We start from the raw sequence: 23867 nt of genomic DNA, 5'->3' as shown, positions 1-23867 counted from the left end.
CGAACAACGATAGCGGGGAACGGAAAAAGGGATGACGGATTTGTCCCCCTTATTCGGGCTACCCGTGATGGCGCAATGAGTAATGTGTTTGCCTACTCAACTTTGGGACACGCCGTAGTCTTGGTTTAAACCCGGGCGTAGACTCACTTTGTTTCATACTAGGACTCAGCCCTCTAAGGCAATGTTTAGCAACTTATATATCGGATGGACAACAACATTGTGGATTGAACTACAGCATCGTTTAGAAACCGTACTTGTTTTGGTGCTCAAGATGGGCATCTATAGAATTGTGACCTGTGTTTGTCTTGAGGATTAACGTCTGTTTCGCTTGGCCTGTGCCAAAGGGAGGCAGCGGTCTGTCGGACGGAAAAGCGCCCAGCTACACATAGTATACCGACTTTTGTTTGCTGTTGGACTGGAGTGACGATCAAACTGACGTGCATGGGAAACTTCGAAATAGAGGTTTCTTTTTTAAAATAGATGTAAATATATCCCATACGTTCCCAATATGTTGGATTTAATGCGTTAGATAGCTATATAGGACACGGCGGCGCAGCGGTGGCACCAGACCACCGGAGCAGTATATATAATGTTTGCACTGCTACCGCTGAGACAAAGGCTATCATGTTGCAAACCAAGCTTAGAATAGAGCGGGCTTTCGGCAGTCTGGCTATATTATCAGCGCCATGCTATACTACGAGAATACCCAGCTGACTTTACCCCCTGTTTTCGGTTTTGTCTAAAAAAATAGGTGAGAACACAGGACGTTTATCTTCGACCATGACGGAACACGACACGACTAGCATAAAGGTATAAAACGTTTGTTAAAAACCTCTGTTAGGAATAGGCTATATATAGGGGAAAGTGGGTTGAGATTAAACACTTCTATTTTGAAGGCCCAAAGAATATGGTGTACAAAATATATGGATTTAATTTGGTATGCGTGTTATAGCCCTTTTATTTGACTGAGTACATATATATAAGCAATTATGTCCGAAATGAAAAAAAAACTTAGCTTCGTTTGATATTCAAGTGAGTTGAGACACCACATGGGGTGGGTTAGTACGAATTATCATCCAGTATATATCTCGATCATAAATTGATGTTAAGAGATTAATTTGTCTCCACATGTCCCTCTAGTGTCTACTGATTGATAGCACACTTCAGTCGGTGAAATTTATTGGGTACCATGAAAAGAATACGTTTCATTATTTTCTTAACAGATTGGCTATGGCGATGCTTTCAGGCCTCTTGTTTTATAAAGAAATTAGAAAACTTCGTGTAAAAGTAAAAACAAGATAAACTGAGATGAGGCGCTGCGACATCCCGGTGGCAGATTTGAATTGTCAGGTTGACGCGTGCTATGGATTTTAATGGCGAAATTATTGGATTTGGTCTAGTCTCTGAAAAAAGATAGCTACGTGTTGTATTTTTAAGTGCTCGATTCACTTATGATGTGGACAATCACACAAAATAATATTACTACTAGCAATACTATAAAACTTCAGCACGAGCGTGACGATGATTGCTACGCATGAAGACACGAGACAGATTAGAACGCCTGCCCCAAATGTTTAGTCACAAACGTCTCAACTCAACCCACTTAACGTAGCTCGATTTACCCAACGTCAACTTCTAACTAGTTAAAAAAAAATATATGAACTAGGTGAGTCGAAATCTGCACAATGCTACAAACGAGAAGAACGCGTGGTTCGACTAAAATGGATTATACGAACAAATCACGATGTATTATCGGATGACATGATTAAAAAAGATAATTTACGGCGAAAAAAGTACACATTTGCTTAAAATTGGTCAGCCGGTGATTTCGATTTGGTTTTACTTTGCGACGCCCCAATATGCTACGCTTGCTTCTTATGCCGCTTCCGTGATCGTTCCTCTGCAGTCTTGCAGCTCCTGTTGTCTATCAAGCTCTCATGTGCTTATGCGATGTAATTGCCTAATCGGTTAATCACAGACCTAATCAGTATACTAGAGACACTATGTCTAGTTCTCGGCCAAGATGCTACAGCTTAACCAGTACAGAAATTGGAAGAGCGAATTGCGGTTTTCCAACCTATTGTGGTTTATCTCAGTTTTCTGTTTCCTACCAGTGAGAACAGCCTCAATAGTTTGCATCTGACACAATCGGAAAGATACCCAGTAAGCGCTGCGGTTTTAGTAAAAGTCCTGCTTCGATACTGGTTGGCCTTAATTAATCACATTTTTATAATTAGCAAGTAAATTTAAGTTACATTTTCTGGCATACGGGTTTTTTTGTGATGCACGTAGGAGTGAAAAAATGAGCCGAGTAATGGTTTGACACACACATTTCCCAAGGTATCAATATCGAAGCACAGACATTTATGAATCATTGTCTAGCTCGAACCCGCCTTTATGCCATTTGTCACCAGCTGCTCCCATTTCGTTGGTGCTGATCTCATACGGTTTCAACTAGCTTCAGATTAATTTTTCTTTATGAACTAGAGATGTTCTTGATGGGAAGGAAACGTTGTACAGCATTAGCTCTCTTTTCTTTATCATTTTAGATTACCCTATTAAGGATAGGTAATGGATAGATTGTCTCAAAATTACATCTGTTTCATTCCTTGATAGGAAATATTGGCGTACTGTCAAGTTTGTGAAGAAGACTGTTGGTTCGAGAGTAGGCGGGCTGAATAGCTGCTAAAGTATCCATGACAGATGGCGAGGAGGCGATCCCCACCGTATTACACTTGGAACACGTCTCGGTTGCAAGCGGCCTCGTCTAGATATTTTATCAGCACTGATAACAATTGACATTTGAGACTGATGATACAGTATGATTCTGGCGATTGTTTAGTTTCAGACCGTGACAAAAATGACTTAGTCGTTTCGAAGCGTGAATTTATACAAGGAAACTGCGTAAATTGCTTCCGCCATTCATTAAATCTGTCGCGGCCGCTGTGCATATGTCGGTGCATAAATAGTGTGTATAAAGAAAAGTTGCTCCTATTTAATAAAAGGTAATATTAAAGGGCGAATATTTATCTAGCAAGTGCAGCAGCGTAGGAAAGATACTTCATGCAATCTGCGGTGAATGCGAGGTGCTCCTGTAATTGATCGAAGAGGAAAATGGCTTTTCGCTTTTTATAATAAGCTTGAAGTGAAACCTTTTCTAGCCAATATGCTCGTTTATGAAGCCTCTCCTCTAATTTGTTTGTTTTACTACAATTTTGGAAAAATCTATAATCACTTCTCGCAACACGTAATTTAAGTAAGCGATTGTGAATGCTTGTGTTGCTGGAACTGTGCAAATTCTTAGTTACTGGAGGCATCCATTATTTTAGCCACAAGCATCCTCGAACTAATTCACTACTTAATTCAGTAATATATCAAATAAAATATTTCAGGATTAAGCGAACAAAATGGCAAATAACCTTGATGAAAATTTACGACCCACATTGAATCAACAGGACGTTGAGTTCGTTCTTGAGGACCAGTTTGGTATATCAAGAGATCGTGTCGATTCTGTAAAACTGCTCGCCGGTTACGATGACCAGAACTTCTATGTTAAGGTGATTGAATTTAAACCTTATTCACCCGATAGCTTTTTGATCAAATATACATTCAGTGCATTTAATTTAGAACCCGTGCCTCAGATTACACACAATTGCACACCTGAGCTGATTGGGATAAAATGCAGTGCGTTATAGATCGTTTAAAAGTATAGTTAAACCTTTATCGTTGAAATGGGTCTTTGTTGTTTGTAGATCTTGTTGATTACTACGAATGATCAGACAAATAACCAATTGTCTTGACGTTACAGCTAAAACCGGACGGTAGAGAGGTGCTGCTGAAGATTACAAACTGGCGAGACAGTGAAAACGTTCAGCTTATTGGTAACGTAGTTCCCTTTTCAACGCTATTGGCTATTCCCATTGTATGAGTACGTTCTCGGGGTCACTTCTTCGGCATTGCCCCCTAGGAATCTAGTCATGTTGAATCTTGCTAGACTGTTCTGTAGCGTGTGCACGTAGTAGCGAAGTTCGTTACGTATGTGCAGACTAGCGCTTTGGGTTCGAATCAAAAGGTCGATATACTTCACCTTGTGATGGGGGTCAGCCGTATGATAGAGCGTCTAACGCGTTTCTATTGTGAGTCTTTGAACTGTTTATACCTTGCGCCTGCGAAATTATGTAAACTACGTACATATTACGAATAATGCACACTTTTTGTGTGTACACTTTTTTAATGTGCACTTCTGTTTTGTGTAGGTGAGATGACCGAGTTAATGTGCCAACTAGGGAAATCTGTACCATGCTCAGTCCCGCTGCAAACGAAAACTGGTTCTCCTCTTGGCCGCTACGTTTACCAGGATAGCGAGAACCACAGGAGAGAATGTATCGTTCGCCTATTCAACTTTCTTCCCGGTAAGTGAACAAAAAGATGACCTTCTTGGAAAACTAGGCTTCCATTCACCATGGCTTTATATATTTAAAAAACAACGAAATAGCACAGCCTGAAGGAACTTGTTTGCTTAAATCCTGCAACTGGCTTTTAGCCTCTATTGTATGTTTATAAACTCACTCTGAATTATTATTACGATGGGCATCCAAGAGAGCCCAACAGTATACTTGGCTGCACTTAAGTCCCATACCGAAACTTGCAGGCAGGAGTTAGCCCCGATTTGAAGCAGTATTCTTTCTACACTATCGACCCTCTGGGTCTTGCTAAACTTACCCGGGTTTTTCTTTAGCAGTGCTATGAAATGGCATGACAACAAGATTCCATAATAACTACTTGTCTAACATTTACACCAAAAATGGCCGCATATTCATGGTTTTCATGGCAACGCAGGCAAAGAGCTGCCTGTATCACCTCCTCGGTAGAGCAAAGTTAACTGTATCAATATTCTGGTTTGTCAAATAGGCACCTCATCTATTAGCTGACGTTTGGAATTTGAGGTGACCAGGACTTTTTTGCATCCACTCAGAACTACAGAGTTTTTACAAAGATCCTCCGATTTGAATAAGTTCGGAAAATTCAAGGTTTGAAATATTAGTAACTGGAAAAAAGAATTTGTCAAACCTTTTTGATATAACAAAATGATTGATTTATTCGTGGCTGAGACAGGTACATACATTTTAGGTTTGTGAGATGTTTAGCACATGACGCGCATTTGTTAATTAAGTTGTTTCTAGCTAATAAGTATCCGCTCACCAAATATAACTCTTTGTTTTTTCTTTTCCTAATTGTAGGCAAAATTATGACACCGGGTACTATAACCCGTTCTCAAGCGTTCCAATGGGGAGATCTCCTGGGACGGATGCACTTAGCACTCGACAGTATGGAGTTTCCGACGATTTCTGAGCGGACCTTTATTTGGGCTTGGGAAGGGGTGCCTCAGGTGGGTCAAATCATATCTGATACAAATCACACGCCTGAAACTAACAGACAAATCACAAACATCTCTTTAGGTTCCCATACAATCACACACGAGCAAGTTTTGTAGAGCAGAACTGGTTAGAGATATTTTTTTCTGAAAACGTCCAATTCAGAGAGCATTTTTCCTTTCGATACTTAGAACCTGCACTATTGAAAGTATTAATTTATATAGAAAGTAGTAATTAAAAGCAACATATTGTTTACCTATAAAACGCCAAAATCATTCATGGCATAGCTGACTTCAACAATAGCATATTCACTTTAGCGATATATAATACAGTAAAATACGCTAAAATAAATAAAATGTAAAATACTTATTCGCAGTTTGATGGCACCACCTGACACAGTTCAAATAAGTTATTAGCAAGCGATGCCCTAACCTAAATAGATATATTATCCTAGCTCAGACCCAGTTGTACTTTAAATGCAGTGGAACTTCAAATACGCAAAAAAGTGCTACTTCAGTCATTTTGCGTCGAACGCTTAATTCCTGTTTCATGCATACGTTTTATAGTCGAATGCTGCGATAAAGCACACAACTTGTGTTTCATTAATCTCAGGTGAAGCGCTACCTGGACGTTGTATCTGACCAAGATAGAAAAGATTTAGCGCAGCATTTCTTCGATAAGTACGAGTATGAGATGTTGCCCCGCATGAGGCAATTAAAACGAGGTAAGGCAAGAGCGACAGCGTCAAATATGGACTTGACATATTTTTTAGGGCGTAGAATGACAGCACGCTAGAGTCAGTGTTTTTTGCTTATTTTTTGCGCTTTGCGAAGATCTGATACACGGGGACCTAAACGAACGTAATGTGTTGACGAATGCCGCCGGAGAAGTTTACGCTGTTCTCGACTTCGGCGACTGTCACGGCGGCCCAAGGGCGTGGGACCTCGCTCTGGTGCTCGCTTACCTTAGTCTCATGTTGCCCGACATCCAACGTGATCTCGTCAATTATCTCGGGGATGCGATCTCCGGATACGCAAAACATATGCCAAACGTTGTAAGAGATACTTGCGATGTGGAAACGCTTAAGGTAAGATGGAGATCATCCAGCTTGAAATAGAGTGCAGTCAGAAGTCAGCCAATAATTGCCAGCTAGAGTGCTACGTGTCCATTAATGTTTTTTGCGTTTGGTTTGTTTTGCAGACTCTGATCTGTACTAGGCTGTGCCAATCGCTGGTGCTTGGGTTACAGTCATTCAAAGTCAAGTGTGACCCGTATGTGTTAACCACGCAAAAAAAAGGATGGTTCGTGCTGCGCCAGCTCCACTCGGAGACTCGACAAAATATTACGGACGTATGGAATAAGCTGCTTAAGCCCTACGGAATGATGCTTAAGGAAACAGCACACTGATACGGCGCGTCTTGATACGTCCATTGAAAATTAAAATGCATTCAGGCAAAATAACAGGAAAGCATGGTAAAAATGCAATGTGTACAGCAATTAATTCCATATCGTATGAAACCATTTCTAATTTTAACGCAAATAAATATAACAAAAATCTAAGTAAGTGTTTGTATCAAAGTCAAATAAAGTTATGACTTTCAAAACATAGGAATAACATTTTAGTTTTTTGTTGTGCTGAAATATCTATTGGAGCAGCAAAGCTAACATCGATCCATAAATGTGAATATGAATACGTTTGATTGACTTAGGTCCACACTGTATTAAGTTGTTGTCATATTTATGTCGAACGGAAAAGGTAAGAAGACGAAAAGAACAACTCTCTACCGTTTTCTACTTTACACTTTTAACTATATATATATATATATATATATATACATATATATACCGGATGGCGCTTTACTATCTAATTATTGCCTAGTTAGCGGCAGATTTTGTTTTCGGCCCCATCATATAATACTTTGTATCAGAAATGAGAGCTGCCGTTCATGTCACAATTAACTTGCCTTCCAGATTGCCAAAACTTCCATAACGGATATCACAATTTTGCTTTGTGCACTCGAGAAAAGGACATAAACTTAAGAAATACAGGAAATTGTTAGTCTCTTTTTCAAAAGCTATTGACGTTCTACGCCGTGAACCATACCGCAGAATTCCTACTGATACAGTTTAAATGTCATGAAAGTTTTTCGTGCAAAAGCCCTTTGAGTTTCTTACTTCACTTGAAACGGTAGCAAATATGACTGTAAGCGTCGGCGAACAAAAAGACACCGACTCTAAGCATAAAACAACGTATCAGCGTATAGATAGAACCGTTGCAACAGCTTTGTAATCATCATCCGTAAACGGCACTGACATAGTGAGATTAAAGGATTAGAAAACAGTTATCTATCTAAGATGAAAATTTATACAGTAATATCAATATAGCTAGTAGTTGACGTAACTAGATATAAAGGCGTGCTTGCTAATATAAACAGTATAATCCTATGTTGATTCGAACGCGTCCAATACAAACGAGATTCAGCTATAAAGCGTAGACTCCGTAGTACACGGAAAAAAGTACCGGTGTTATATGGCCAAGATAATAGTCGGTTACTGCATCGATCGCTTTGCAAAGTATCACCTGAATACTGCTAGTCAAAGCTGTCATTATAGCTTCATATATGTGAGCATGATAACTTCCTATGTAATTACTCATCGATTTTACATCGTCGAACAGGAATGATCGTCATTGTTATTAAGCATCTTGGATACAAGATATAAAACCTTCGTATTTGCACTCGTTTGAGAGAAACTGGTTATACATTACATTGTATCGGTATATATATATAGGTACGGGTGTATGAAGTATGATGATTTTCTATTTTCGCTTAGTATTAAAGTTCTTAAAGGTATCCAAAAATCTGAAAAAATGTTTACATATCATTAAATCATTGAAACGTGCCCTCCACATTCTGATTTCATTCTATCGGTGTACTAGTTACATTTACAATTTTAATAAAGTATAAGGCTGTTTTGGCGAACCAGTTCTTTTTTCAGTTTTTTTTCAAAGCCAAAAAGGATAGAGATTTGCTACATGTATGGAACGATATGAATGTTCTGTGCAATATATGATAATAAATTCTGCTTTTGCAAATTAATTATTTCTAAATTTGAAAATGTACATAATCGTCAAATCTCAATACAGCTTTATTGTTACCATTCACATGTCTTCGTACATTGGAATATTTCATCGCATGGAGAGTTATGGCACTCTATATGGGATTAATGAATGTTCTACGATCGTGAACAAAATGTTTTAGGGGCCGCATGATCTGGGTGACCAATACGCCTCTCTGCGGGTGGGTTGCCATAGTAACAATAACTAATAAACATGCTAGTGCACCGGTTCAAATCTTAGCGTGGGCAAAAATTATCATATATAATATCTGAAATTGAAAAATAGGGTATTGTTATTTAGGTGAATAAATATATGGGAAAGACCGCAGGTGAGACAAACTCCCCGTTAAAAGCCATAGGGGCGAGTCCTTAATACTATATCGAAGAATAGGTAATTTCTGCTTATTCACGTAAGGGTAATAACTAAGTACTGAATAAATAAGAATTTTTTAAAATATATCAGTTTGCATCAATTTATTTCGTCCTCTTTTTCTTCGAAATAAACATTGCCATCTAAAGATGTATTAATGAAACAAAAAACTGAAACAAACTATACGGAACTTGCTATTCAGATTCTCAATATTCATTTACGATGAATTCTCTATACAACTACACAAATCCCTGGGCATCCTGTGCTTTAACACGACCGTGAACAATAATGACGTTTCTCTAATATGTACTTCTATGTATTATTCGTCAGAAGATAGCTTTTCGTCCATTCGAAAAAAGCAAAAATTTATAGGTATCAGCTATGACCGTATCTCCTGAGCTTCTTGTATATAGTATCGTATATGTTGTGACGCACGTTCATTGGGGAACTTTCAGGTTAGCCACTGAGCGGCAATGAGGCATATTCTGGAATGTCTAATAGTTTCGTTTAAATTGTGAGGGTTTTGGATTTGTCTCTCAGACACAATCGTTGGCATCTGGAAGATCACCAACATGTACGTTATAAGAATCATCAAGATAGAGTATACAAGTGATCGGCGGAAGTTCATCGCACTATAGAACGTGAACTCGACCGGTTGCAGAGACAAATCTGTGCTTAACTGAAGATAGCTGGCGACGGTTGTGAGAGGAGCTCTATCGGTGAGTCGAACTCCTCGAGTCTGTACACAAAAGAGTTCCCGTGAATACCAAAAATAGCTACTCTTCGATTGTTTGCTCATGTGAGCGATATTATCGGCCATCAGTCGGCGCCGCATGTTGCGCATTGTGTTATAGACGAGATCTCCACACCAAGTTATGCTCATTACGAAGTAGAGGGTAGAACTAAGGCTCAATATCATAGTGATCAACTCAATACGAGTGACATCCTCCATGCTAAGCCACGTTATGAATGTTCCTAATTCTAGGCAGGCGCCAGCTGAAATAGACACAATCCATATAGCGGCTGACGTAGACCAGCGCTCATTAACTTTTTTGAAACATTCGTGCGTTCTCGAATATCCCAAGCGAAAGTTTGTTGAAGGGTGGGCATTGTCTCTACGTATCAAAGCTAACAGGCATCTCTGCTCGGCGAAATATTCGCACGCCACTAGCGGGAAAAGTAAATGACACACTATCTGTCGAAATACTTCCGATATGTAGGTATATTTTGGGGGTAAGAAGCTGTTATACGGCTCGAAGTCAACTTCTAGATAGCAGCCTAGGTAGAACAGGTTTGCTATGCTGTACGCGAAGAATCCCACCACTGAAATGTACATATACGGTTGCCTGAGAATGACACGAGTCGATAAACGCAACGAACAGAAATAGGCAATTACGCGGCAAAAATAATTTGCGTTAAAATAATATATTGACGCATAAGTTGTACCATACATTAGACAGGTTGTGTATATAGCTGAATTTAATGATAACAAAATCTGAACTAGGCTAATGATCCGCTGCAACAAACTATGACGATCTTCCATAACGATGCATCGTCATTCAATCAGCATCGTTGCAGTACCACATAGAGCGAATCCAAACGAAACGATGCGAAGCTATCGTAGAAAATGCGCATGTCTCGCATGCTCGTTTTTGGCTGGCTTTGTTCGACCGTTGTGTTGAACAATGGAAGAGCCAGCCTTGTGACGCGGCACGTAATGATAATTTTTCACTTTGTAATTCAAGCGTGAGGTAATGAGGTAAGTGGATCTGTCCGAGTAGTCAATTTCCTGCATAGCTACTTCAGAAGCATATCATACGCATACAGCATTATAAGTTACACCAGTAAAATGACTTCATGCGTACATGGTATTCTGTTGTGACAATAATTAGATGCTGCAGATGATTTAGCCACAGGTTTCAAGCTTTTATTACCAACATCTATCTTCGCGAAAGACGCTAAAAGTGTTCCAATGTCGGCCTCAACGGGTAAGTACCGCATTTCCAGTTTGATGCAGAAGCATCGTTTGGTGCCAACGTCAAAGACTTTCGTCTTATCGAGATCCTTTAAGTCTTGTCGATATTCTGTTGTCAAAAATCAAAGGGTTTATTTCCGCAATCGATATGTATACACGGATTCAGTCTCTGCTCTTCTCAGATTTGTACCTAACAGCGCGTACATCGTTCTCTAAGTAAGCATTGTTCTGAAGAACGCCCCGGGTTCCAGATATCTTGTCGTGCTTGTTCGACATCACTCACTATTGTATACCGACAATGCATGTGCTGCTAACAAATCGCCTACCGTCATCCAAGGCTTTGCTGAGAACTAGTAGGAGAGGGCGGGATTTGTTTTTGTTGAAGCTGACCGTGTTCAGGACTACATAGGTACGAGATGTCGCACAGGTGGAGAGGCCACAACTAGTACCGTTAGGTTGTTAGCTTTCAACGAGGTTCCTATTATTGCTTCTTAGTGATTATTTGGATCCAGTGTATATATGGACGTCGGTTAATGCTAACACACATACATATTTAGGAAAATTCGCTGAAAAATTTTGTTTTGCTAAGTCTGAGTTAATTTAAAAGCAAAAAAATTAAAGGAAGGCCAAGGAACACTCGTAATTTAAGTACTTTCGGACACAGTACAAAATCAAGTTCGATTCATACGTCGATATTTTTCACAGGCGACTACTTTAATTTTCCTAATTGTGTCACGCTTTTTTCTTGCATAGAATAATGATGTAAGTTGCTATGTCTAATTGTCTACCTCCTAATGGCGATGAATACACATGATAAACATAAGCAGTAAAATACTGCACAATGGAAAAAACGGCCATCATGTAATAAATGGTATTCTTTCTGAAATTTGCCTTTACACTGCTCAGTACAAGCGTCTGATAGTTTTATAAAATCGCCTACTACTCTCTTGAGTGGCATAATACGCTACGTTAATATATCTCATATTTATTAGCAGACCAATCATAGGGACGGAGTGGCAGAGACCAGCCTTATAACTAAAACTGTCCTATAAAGGGTTACAGCTTCCAACTTCGATATCAAAACGATCCGCCGATTATAACAGCTCATCATATGTCGGGTGTAGACAGTAGCAAACCACCGGATGAGTACCTGTGTTCAAGTCATCGATCAATAATATTCTATTCAATACAACATTGGCACGTAACAGCGACAACGTTCGTAGCTGGTAATACGCCAATCTCTAACAATAAATGTGAATGTGTTTGGTATATTAGAAAAAGGCCACCTAATGATTACGATAGGATATTTTCATGTCCAATAACATTCACACTTGAGCAAATGGCATATATAATTACGTTGATATGTCGTTCTCCTCGCAAGCCGTAATCAATTGCTGTAGTTTTTCTTACATAAAACTATTGAATCACAATTTTTCAGTAGCTCTGGCCATAATTCAAGCGACCTATAGAATCTTAGTACTGCAAGGATTTTCAAAGTAGAAAAACGTACGTTAATCACATGGCTCATATCCCCCAATTAAGTTTACGATCAGTGCTAGATTTTTAAAGACAGTAGGTTTTTTTTTAGAGCTGTCCTATTTTTTTAGCCTATTATAATATAGATTAGTACATGGCAAAAACGTTTCAATACACTTTTCCGGGCCTTAAATGATCCATATTGCTTCTCGTTCGTAATAGGAATTTAGTGTTAAACAAGTCTCAAAGCGTTTAGGAGATGACTTTGTGTAATTACACAATTTATCAACCATTTGTCAATACAGCTGTCTCTGATTTCTACTTGAGAAATGTTTTAATGCAGATGCTTCCGAAAATTACAGACATTTTTTGGTTTAACATGGCAAGTATTTCCCAGTGGCCGGTGCTTGAGGTTCCCGCCAATAAAATTGAATAGTTGTTTGTTTGTTTTCATACGAGCACCTTCTCGCTCTTTTATAGGCAAGGGATCGCAGTTTGAACCATATTCTGCAAGAAGAGCAGTTCGAGCGGGCTCGATCACTTAATCAGCGGCGTTGCCTAAAAACAGACTTGGCAGCTAATTTGACATGTGACAATAACGGTGTAGAAATTTCTTGCTGAACGTTGACAAGCTCGAAAACGGGGTGAAGTGATCGGAACGAAACTGTGTGCCGCCAACTGTAGCAAACAAAGGTTAGTTTAGTACGCTCTGCCTTGCTAGGGACTCGAGCATAGTCAGGACTTGCCGACGCTCGTTAAGGCAATATAATTGAAAATAAAATACTTATATAACAAATAGACATTTATCCTTCACGAGGTTCCACTCTTTCTCCTTCGTAAACTATTGGCGTGCAAGATTGATACATCATAGAATTTACAGTTTAATGCAAAAGTTTAAATCTGGTATAAGACTGCCGTGGTTTGTTATTAATTTCAGCTTTACTACGTACATATTCAACCATATAAATACAGTACCAGCAATATTAATAGTGTACCGTAAAAAATCTACAAAAGATGCATGAGTGGTTGTTTTAATAAGCTCTGTTGGTAGAGCTTATTAGCTTATCAGAGAAAATAAGCATTGCCAAGCATTTACTCACATGGCGTGTTCTACGAAATTTATCAGTATTGAAGCAAATTCTTGGTTAGAAAATGTTTAATCCCACACAACTGAGATAGCTATTTACATACATACATGCATACACAAGGTACAATGAGATTTGTACCTTTATAAGCTTCCTTGTTATTCTTACCAAGATATTCGGATCGTATGTTTTTTTCTTTCACGACACGGTCGATTTGTGACACCGTTGCGTCTTGTCATTCATGCAGATGTCTGGAGGCAATAGCGGTGGCGTAGCGATAACTGGTACAGGGGGTGGAGGTACCTCCACTTCTGATAGTATCTCTGTGGCCGTTCGAGTAAGACCTGCTAAAAGCGTATCTGATCCAGTCGAATGGATCGTTCAAGACAACGTGATCTACGGAGCGCAGCCCGAAAATCAACACAACGTATTCGCGTTCGGTAAAATAAAAGATTCGAACTAAACCACAAGCATTTTTCTATCAGTCTGTAATATACTTTGCCATCAATCGAAGATTGATCTTCTGATAATTAAATTATGGTGGTTTCCACAGTAGATAGAACTTGCCTATGACTCAGCTTCTAATATATTTGCAGAAAAAAAACTTGCTGATTTTTGGTATTGCGGGTCAAATCACTTAGAAGCCATGTTTATTTAACTGTTGCAGATGAACTGCGGGAAGTGACTTGGTTCAAAGAGATACAGTAGAGCTTGATAGGGAGCTACAGTGACCGATTTGACATAAGTTGTAAAAAAAGAATGCATTTAACACAAACGTGTTTATCTCGTTTTGATGATTATGTAGACCATATCTTTTCACAGGAGACGACCAACACTAATGTCTATGAAAAAGTTGTTGGCCCGATTATAGAGTCGGTCTTGGATGGATACCATGGCACCGTGTTTGCTTATGGACAGACTTCGTCAGGAAAAACGCATACGATGATGGGCAACGATGCCGACCCCGGAATCATCAAAAGGGCAATTGCCTACATCTTTGAACGTATACATAAAGTAAGCTGCTCAATTCGTTTCGGATTCTGGTAGACCCATTTACAAAGTGCTGTTATCCTGTAGTTGGAAGTTTTTGACAGTACCTTCTGGGGTGACGACGTTTCTAGATATTCTCTTGGTAGGAATAATGCGTTCTATCGATCACTTTGAATGCCGTCATTGTATATTAGTAGTATCTCCTAGTGTCCTATAAACTATAAGTAGTAATGACGAGAGACAAAGCAAGCTAAACTAAGGGCACACAGTGTAAGTGTGCTGCCTTAAGTCTACGGAGTTTTTGAATGATGAAAGCAATTGTAGTTACATTTATCACTCATATAGTTTTTTGAATTCATATTACTAACAGGATGCCGATCGCGAGTTTATGATTCGGATTTCATATCTAGAAATTTACAATGAGCAGATACGTGACCTGCTTAATCCAACTACGCAGTCGTCGGCGCTCCAGATCAAGGGCCCGGACATGGCCGTCTCTGGACTCGTGGAACAGGTCTGTCGTGATGCCGATGAACTGATGAAATGGATGCTAGCTGGAGACAAGAACCGTCAGGTCGGATGCACTAACATGAACGAGCGTTCGTCCCGATCACATTCGATATTTCGCGTAACCCTCGAATCGTCTCATCGGGACGCCGTCGGGAATAAACGTGAAGGCGTCACTATCTCCCAATTAAATTTGGTAGATTTGGCTGGTTCGGAGCGTGCAACGCAAACCGGCGCTACCGGAACGAGATTACGTGAAGGTTGTCACATTAACACATCGCTTACCGCACTCGGCATTGTCATTCGAAAATTGTCCAAACAAGAGAAACACATAAATTTTCGGTTAGTTGTTAAACGAATCACGGTTACCTAACGAGATGCATTTGAATGAAGTCTTCATCTTTACTATTATCTACTTATATTTTCCGAACCTTGGATTATAATTAATACAAGTCGGTTTGCTGTGCATCCAAAACAAGTGTGTATATCTAAAAGGTCTATTGGCTTTTTTAGGGATTCAAAATTAACCAGAATTCTGCAGAATTCCTTGGGCGGCAACTCCCGTACGGCTATCGTGTGCACGATATCGCCATTCGATTACGAGACAAGTCTGTCAACGCTCCGTTTTGGATCTGATGCTAAACGAATTCGCAATAAGCCTGTTATCAATCAAGTGCTATCGGAAGACGCCAGCCTTTTGCAAAAACGGAACAAAGAGATTGAGTCACTTAAGGCACTCATTTGTGTTAGTATCGAATGGTCACAATTGAATGCACTTTTGACACTTTCGATCGACCTGATCTATATCATTTCATAGAATAGGTATTTTCAACGCCCCTCAAAAAGATAAATGAAATCATCTAGTTTGAACCAAGTGTGTTGCAAAAATAGATAGAACATATCCCTGCAGGCTCCTTTTCCTTTATACGGTTAGATTTTCTGAAGGTCTTATATTTTTGTTTATTCCCGTTAGTGATACCTATTTATTAGAGTTCGTAGGTGCATTATGGCAATTGCCGACCTTTCTGTGCTTTGTGCAATTTGCAGAAGGTGAAGACCGGGAAGGAGCAAGAACTGAAAGAGAAAGACGACACGATTTCACAGCTGCAGAAGAAAATTGAGGATCTTCAGAGGCTAGCCATCTGCGGAGACCTACCATCAAGTATCACTGAAAGGACCTATAGCATGGTAGTAAATAAAATAGCCGTCGCTTCCTTAGAATTATGTTAACAAACGAACTTTGCCTACAGCTGCAAGCAATGTCTAATGAACAGCATAATCTTCTTGAACACAGTGTTCATTCTCATTAAAGGATAACACTTTTATTAGCTTTATTTTAACAGGAAACTTAAACGCTCACAATGGGCAGATTTGTTTCTATATATTTTTATTCTTGATTGTTTTCGGTACTCTGCTGTTATGCTGGTTTATAGAAAGATTTTTAAATCTAGAATTAATATCTACTGGTTTCCGGCGCTAATAGCAAGTATTTTCTGTGAGAAATAGCGTGGATAATCTATTTTGTCTTAAGCTATCTTGTGTAGACTAATAATCACTGTTGTTCGGCAAAAAGCAGCTCTACTTTTATATATTTGGCCAGTACGAAGCAGGAGAGAAATTGTAACACAGAACTTCGCCTTCGAAAATATTTTGATATTTCGGTAACATCTGACAGTTCTCAATATTGGTCTACTCTTAAAACACACTAAGCTTAAATGCCAGAAAAAAAGTTAGTGGTAGCTTGAATATATAGTTAATATAAAGGGCCATAAATTTAAGGTAAAAAAAATATTCATTTGAATTTTCTACAGCAGTGCCAGTTTAGCTAGCTGCGTATTTTGCGTTAGACTTCTTTTTTTTCTTATGCCATCTTAAGGTATCTGCCACAAAACATTCTTTACTGTACGTAGGTCACTTAGTTATATGGTGTTGTAATAGTTTTGGGAAGGAAAGTTTTGCAGTCCTTTATCAGTACCGTAGCCAGTGGCGCGATGGAAATCACATAGTAATCTCTATAGCTAAATGCGTGCTGTTGTACCATTTTGTCAACAGCTATTCAAAGTATATGCAACATTTTATAAATTCTCTAAATGGTGTTACATTCCCGAAACTGAGACGACTCAATATTTAGCATCTATTACCAGCCCTTTTTTATACATATTTATACTTACAAGTTTTTAGGCTTGCTCCTTTTGTTGGTGTTTTTGGCTGCTTTGTTACCAAAGTGTTAACTTCAATACAACATTCTTTAATAGCCGAAATGTGCGCTGTTTTTGTACTGGCATTTTATAATACGACGTATTGACGCATATAGATTCACTTAGCAAACAGTTCAGCAAAGATCTATTTTGACGGTTACTACCAGATGTAGGGTCGACACAAAGACCGTAAGGGTTAACGCTATATTTGATCTTGACGACGCTGCGGATGTTAATGTTTAACGAATTCGAAATATTAAATATAACCGAATTGAAACCAGTTCTTAGTTAGTTGTCATAGGTGATCATTTGCATAGTTAGAAATCAGTAAGTACAATTAAAGTCGTTCGTATCATGCGAATACACGATGCTTTTAGTCGGTTCGTCGCATGCAAAGACAAGATTGGTGAACATATAATCCCGTGTTTATTATGATGTGAATATTACGATTAACCATAATGAAAACTGTGTTGCGCATTTTTAACGGCAGCCATTGCGGGTAGACTGCCGTCGGCGAGAAACATGGTGTCCTGGGCAAATTGCCGCAGCGACGCCAGGTAAAAGTCTCTTAACTAGCACTGGGGCTTCAACGATGTTCGAGCAACGACATACATCGGGAGGATCGAACGAAGACTCGTTTTTAGCACAGTACGGCACGTATGACGATGGTCTCAAAAATGATTTCGGAGCGTTCTGTACTCCAGCGCGACCCCGCAAACGGAAGTCATTGGAAATAGATTGTCCAGCATCTTCATCATCTACGGAAACGTTAAAGAGCTTAACTAGTCAATGTGACGTTTCACGGAAAAATGAAGAATATGAAGATCTAGCTGCACTGAAGGGCAAGTACGAGGTCAGTATTTATGTGTGCAGCTTTAATGAAACCGAAATAATTCTACTCATAAGATAGCTGACTCGATGGGTTCAGTGTAATTTCAGTTAGGAGAGCAAAGAAATCAATTATGATCTCCGTCGGTCATGATTGACTCTTTTTTGTCCGAGCGCCTTATTATTCCATATGCTGTGTAGGAACATTGGAACATTTGGAACATTGATGATATAGTCCATAGTGATCGCGAAAAAGCGGGCCATATTTAGTACAATAAGCATGAACTTTCTTAGGACATCATTATATATCAATATTTCATTAGAAAAAAATGGCTTAAATCAACTATTTTCTCCTCCCTATGTGAATTTCTTTTATTTTACCCATATAATTCTATATGATAAGTGTGTTACATGAATTGATTGATATTTATTAACGGTCTTTTCTTAGGACGCCATGAGCGAGTTGCGAGAGCTGAGGGAACATATCGCGTTCCTTCAAGCTGAGCAAAAGCTCTGCTGTCAAGCTACACCTGGGCTAGCAGCAAAAAGACCGCGGATTAAGACAGTCGATCCTTTGGCTCCTCATGAATCATCTGATCCTAGTGGTACAGAAAGTGGTGGTTTTAATCAGGAATCTTCATCGTGTACGAATACAGATCAGGAAGCTGTTACGCGTACGCCGGTAAATGGACTGAGCCTTATTCTAGAGGAGGAAAGCGAGCTAGAGGGAGAAAGTCCGTTTGAACGCAAACTCAAATTGTTCGTACCTACAGTCAGATTTTGCTATTTTGCTTTGATAATTTGCACAGGACATAACGATCCATGTAGTAAAGTTCAAAACACAACACCTTTCGCTTATCCATGTTGATAGTCCTGTCTGTTTTTTAATTTGCACATACTTCCAAGGTATTTTTAGTGCAAATACCGATTAGGCGCAATGAATAACAAACTTGAATCGTTTTTCTATTTAATCATTTTTTTAGAATGGCGACTCCACGCCAAACAATCACAAGCATGAAACGGGAGAATGCTTTGTTGAAGCGAAGTCTAATGGCATTCAGTGGATACGCTTCGCCAAGTGAAACAACGGGAACAACTCTGCGAAATGGTTCTGGTGCGCTATTTCTAAGGTCACCTTCCCCAGGGGTACAAACATACGAAGTTGGCTGTCAGTATGAAGAAATCGTCAGCGGTGAAACTAATCCCCTTGAAAACCTAACCGCTACCGACCAGTCAACACCAGTTTCTAATGAGCCTCCACGTCAGATGGTGAACAGATCGACTTCGCCGTTGCCTCTGCTTGCAACTCCAATGAAAAGCGAGTTGCCAATCCGATCGACGCCGCGTCGCCGAGACACGTGCGATTCCCTGATCACTTTCTTAACTCCACAAACCAGAGAAATTTGCACCGCAAGCCATGTACAAGGATCTATGGTATCATGGCTGGAAACAGAGGGAACGCCCATAAACTTTCCACTCGTGCTAAAGGACATGGCCGTCCAAACCGACTGTGCGGTTGAAGCTAGCGGTAGCTCTGTAGAAATCAACGGAAAGATCAAGGAAAAGTCATGCGTCGCTGATGCCTCGATCATGACTGAACTGTCTCCTGTAATGACGGATGCTAGTACGTCCGTTACTGGTACTTTACTAAACGACGATACAAAACTTCAGACTGTTGTAGTCACTGAAGTCGAGGCAAAAACAATCCTCGTGGATGCTAATACATCGGCTATTATCTTTCCTAGCGAAGGACTTACAAAGGCAGACGCTAGCACTTCATTCGGAATGCCAACGCATCAGGAAAAAGCGGAAATTACTGAGATGGCAGTTTTCACTGAGCTTGAAGCCAAGCTAATCCCAGTAAACGTAAACGTGTCTCCTACGTGTTTCCCTGAAAATGCGGTGGCTTCTTTCGCAGCGGCAGGTCAGCCCATTGGGCACGAAGTCATGACAACGGACGTGGTCACACAAACCGACTTCGAAGAAAAACTAGACACGATGCATGCGGCCGATGTGAAACGCCAGCATGGCGAACGTGTTCTTCACGCAACCCATGTGGAAGTGCAATGCGTTACTGAAATGACTGACGTCTCAACGCTCGCTTCTGTAGCCATAATGGATGCCGCATCACAGACGGACAAGGAGACTAAGGTATGATCCAAACTTCACATATTAACATGGTTCAAAGGAAAAACAGTACTAATAACATCGTATTGCAGAGTAAATGTACAATGTGGTATAAGACATTCCGTACAGTTATACTTGGTCCGTAGAAGTGTATCTGAAAAGGCCGATAAAACGCTCCTCCCGGTGCTTGATTCATTGTTCGGCGGTTATCTGCGACTCTTTGTTCTGTATGCGCCTGACTGTGTTATTGCTCTGTAGGTAGCTCCGATGGCTCCATGTAGAGCCACAAAGTTTTTATTCGCGACGCGCTGTATGGACAACCCTGCCTTTGCGGTATGTACCGATACCAAACTAGTTCTCAAGCTGGGTCGAATATCCCGTTTGATTACAGTACTTTCATCACGCTCGAAATAACTGAAAACGCGATGTGGGACTTAGCTAAAACCTGTTAAATCTACGGATACTTATATTTCATATTCAGCAATAACTTCCGTTACAAAATCAGTCAATTCATACGCGTCGATTCAACATTGTCTCTGCGTTCCACCAAATTGTTTTAATCTTTTATTACTATAATTTTTATTATATATTATATTTAAACATGTCTTAATGGCTTTTCATGGTAGGTGGCTCATACGCACTGAACCATTCACGGGAGCTTTTTACGGTAGATGCCTTGTGATAATTTCATTCATCGAAGTCATCGATAAAAGACATGAAGTTCATGTTCTGAAACTGGAATATGTTTTAGGTTGTACAGCATTACCGTGGCATGATATTAGCTGACTGATTGTGCGCTTCTTTTAAAAGTCGGCACGCTCACCCGCAGTAACCAACACAAAAATATCGCTTAAATAATACGTAGTACTACTGTTAGAAATATTTATGGACTTTTTTTGAGTCATATTTCTATGGTATTCATGTTTTGTTATTTCGCAGGGCATTGCATCACCATCCGAATTGCTGATCGGAATGAATGCCCTACTAGGCAGTGCCGAAAGTGCTAAAGATCCCGTGGAACCTTCAGTCAAAAGTGGTACAAAGTGGGAGCAACCCGTCCCAAAGAGACGAGATGTTGGTTGTCAGGCCCGCATCGAGGAATTATGGGTCATTCGAATGAAGCTTGACAAAGAGAAAGCGGCTCGTGAGGATGCGGAGAAACGATGCGACGAATTGTGGCGTGAAAAGAGCCGACTCGTTAAGACCAACGATAAATATCTGGCCTTCCTCAAACAGAGTGGTATCGACCCCAAAAAAGTTTTGAGCGAGGAAGTTGTTGCCAAACCTTTAAAGGACACCAGAAACATAGCTAGTACGCCTGCTACTGCTACTCGTAAGAATTGTTGAGCTGAGACAGGACTTTTTTGTACATAGCATAAATGTATAGGGCTGATAGATATTTCAAAGTAGAGTTAGTTTACATGACACGCAGTTCCTGTTACAGCTTCTTGCTGAAAAAAATGATTTACTATCTCTGCCTTGTAGAAAGGTAATAGGATATATTAAAAAAATCTATTATTTAGAAGAGCATTGGGCATTGTTCCATCTTATGACTTCGATTTATAATCATGAGTTAGGTCTCTTTAAACCAAAGTTGTGTATGTTTTTCCCTAACGTCAGTTGGTACACTTCATTTTAGCATCAACTCCTTCAACGGCTGAACAGTACCGACAAAAATATGAGGCAATTAAGGAGTTCTGTTGGCGACATCCTGACATGTAAGTATAGCAGTTTTGTGCAACGTGGCGCGCAGAAGCGTTGCACCTAAATAGCGTACCCTTCTACAATGTGCTTAAATTAATCGAGCTTTGTAGTGAGAATGTTGATTTGAAAAAGGCGTCGAGCGAAGGGACGGATTGGGGGAGTACAAGAGGCTTTCCAAGGTATACGTTTCGCTGTTTAAATCTGATAACTTCAGCCTGATTTTGATACTTTCTGAGTTTTACGTTTGGTACTGCCCTAGTTAAGCCTTGCTTCATACAACTGGATCCTCTTATCATAAACCGAAATGTGTCTACACACGGCTTCGAACCTAGAACTATGGTTCTGTTAAGTTACAAAAGGTGAACAAAACTTAAAGTGCTACAAGCTATCGTGAAGTGGCATTACTCTGTTATAATACTAACCAAAAATTTATTCACTTATTCATTCAACATTTATTCATAATTTTACTTTTCATTTATATATTTATATATACTCCTTTTATTTTTACAGTAAGGATCGTCTGCTATCAGAACGGGTCGTACTTGCCCGACCTAAAGTCCCACAGGTCTCTCAAACTCTGAACTTCGGAAAGGATTCACCAGCAGCCGGCAAACTTAATTGTAAGGAAGAATTCTGTTTACTCGCTGGGAATTAGCTACCTTTGTTAAGCATGAATACATTTTTCAGCGATAGATTAGTCGTGAAGCATATTTTCCTTTGTGAGCGAAAAAGTTTTTTGTGAACGGAAGAGAAATCGCTTCGGAATTAAATCTGTAGGAGATCTTTGATCGTAAATATATCAAGTGAGTATAGTGAAGCTCTATAATAATGTGGTCATTAACAGTGGTTTTAGAAAATTTAAAAAGTTTACTACTACATCGATGCACTTCACGAGGCGATCACAAGTGACCGCGGTACTCTGTGTGTTTCCGCCCGCACAAAGCTAAATCCTGAAGGGATTTTATTTCAGCCACAGGCTGCTTTTGATAATTTTGGTAACATATACAAATAAAAGATAACCAGGAATGTTCGCTGGTCACACTCGTAGAACGAATCGAGGGCGCGATCTCCTGCCGGTTTCCGTTGTGAGAAATCGAAGTCATGTCGGTTATACCAGAAGTTCAATACGGCGAAAATACATTGTTTTTATATATGTCAATCATTGTGGACCAGATATGATGGAAATTATGATTGTCAATAAACACATGGTCGAACCTAGAAAAAGGTACAAACATCACGTGTACGTTCTTGCCACGACTAGATGACCATTCGGGTTTGTCTGATGAAATAAGTCAGGCGAACGGGAAAGGAAAATTTTAAAAGACCAAAGCAAATGTTCCGAATCAAATATGAGATCGAGCATCAATAAGAAATAATGAAATTCAGTGACCACGTGATAACTAACACCTCTCGCAAAAAGCTTTACCCCAAAGTATATCCAGTATGAAAATGTCTGCTGTGTCGATCCTTATATCATAGAAACCTCGTACTAACTTAAGGTAATTATTTTACTTCAGCTGAAAGCGAAACACCGGGTGATCATTCAAATGAAGCTCAAGAAGATCGGCCGTTGGCAAATTTACAGGACGTTCAAGAGTTTCGTGGCGTTGATTATCTTGCAAAGGCTGATCCTGGAGAGTGTAGGCCATCATAAGTAGCTTCCATAGAATGTATAACAATAACAGCCGGATATTGTGTGTACCGTCTGGAAGGACAGGTCTATTACGGATTGGTCAAACGAATGTTAAATTGTATATATAAACTACATATATTTGTATAGTCATAAAGTTCGTTTATACTGCAATGTACAAACGTGAAGTTAGTTTCCACTACCTAGGGAGGGCAATATAAACATCATGTATTTTATATGTTGTTGTTTAAAAGTGGTAAATCGGTGTTTTTATTAAAATATGGGCAGACACCTAATATACATGAGTTTTGAAAAGCAACATAGTACCGCTGTAGGTACAGGAAATCTCAAGAATAGATAGGTGTTAACCCTGCAAACGATCCATCATAAATTTCTCGAAAATAAGCAAAATGATTTCTTGTTGCTTTTTTTTTCTGGCATCATGATTTTTGTAAATAAGTCTAATGTGCTGTTCGAGTTTTTAG

The 23867-nt window shown here is 39.5% G+C and overlaps 2 protein-coding genes across 10 annotated transcripts; both read left to right on the top strand.

Moving 5' to 3' along the window:
* Positions 1 to 25: 25 nt before the first annotated feature.
* LOC111266172 (hydroxylysine kinase) lies at positions 26 to 8356 on the top strand. 5 transcript variants are annotated; one of them, XM_022843407.2, is made up of 10 exons: positions 27 to 462; positions 752 to 810; positions 2843 to 3005; positions 3393 to 3557; positions 3809 to 3881; positions 4257 to 4412; positions 5241 to 5389; positions 5988 to 6099; positions 6209 to 6462; positions 6576 to 8356. In XM_022843407.2, the coding sequence occupies exons 4-10, from the start codon at positions 3408 to 3410 to the stop codon at positions 6780 to 6782; spliced, it is 1101 nt and encodes a 366-aa protein (XP_022699142.1). In that variant the 5' UTR covers positions 27 to 462; positions 752 to 810; positions 2843 to 3005; positions 3393 to 3407; the 3' UTR covers positions 6783 to 8356. The 5 variants fall into 5 exon arrangements, with proteins under 5 accessions (XP_022699145.1, XP_022699144.1, XP_022699142.1 ...); XM_022843410.2 differs by lacking the exon at positions 2843 to 3005 and having other exon boundaries at positions 26 to 462; positions 3456 to 3557; XM_022843409.2 differs by lacking the exon at positions 2843 to 3005 and having other exon boundaries at positions 26 to 482; positions 3456 to 3557.
* A 4470-nt stretch (positions 8357 to 12826) lies between these two features.
* LOC111266169 (uncharacterized) lies at positions 12827 to 23643 on the top strand. 5 transcript variants are annotated; one of them, XM_022843401.2, is made up of 14 exons: positions 12827 to 13006; positions 13646 to 13838; positions 14204 to 14412; positions 14759 to 15237; positions 15409 to 15640; positions 15943 to 16083; positions 17584 to 17946; positions 18370 to 18680; positions 18905 to 20072; positions 20307 to 20381; positions 20988 to 21360; positions 21688 to 21766; positions 22263 to 22372; positions 23270 to 23643. In XM_022843401.2, exons 2-14 carry the CDS (start codon positions 13646 to 13648, stop codon positions 23404 to 23406), a joined length of 3870 nt encoding a protein of 1289 aa, XP_022699136.1. In that variant the 5' UTR covers positions 12827 to 13006; the 3' UTR covers positions 23407 to 23643. The 5 variants fall into 5 exon arrangements, with proteins under 5 accessions (XP_022699136.1, XP_022699140.1, XP_022699137.1 ...); XM_022843405.2 differs by having other exon boundaries at positions 12828 to 13006; positions 14846 to 15237; positions 20988 to 21381; XM_022843402.2 differs by having other exon boundaries at positions 12828 to 13006; positions 14816 to 15237; positions 20988 to 21381.
* The last annotated feature ends 224 nt before the right edge of the window (positions 23644 to 23867 follow it).

The sequence above is a fragment of the Varroa jacobsoni genome, unplaced genomic scaffold, assembly GCF_002532875.2.
Source record: "Varroa jacobsoni isolate VJ856 unplaced genomic scaffold, vjacob_1.0 scaffold_1063, whole genome shotgun sequence".
NCBI classification, from domain to species: domain Eukaryota; kingdom Metazoa; phylum Arthropoda; class Arachnida; order Mesostigmata; family Varroidae; genus Varroa; species Varroa jacobsoni.
This window is presented reverse-complemented; position numbering and strand designations above follow the sequence as displayed.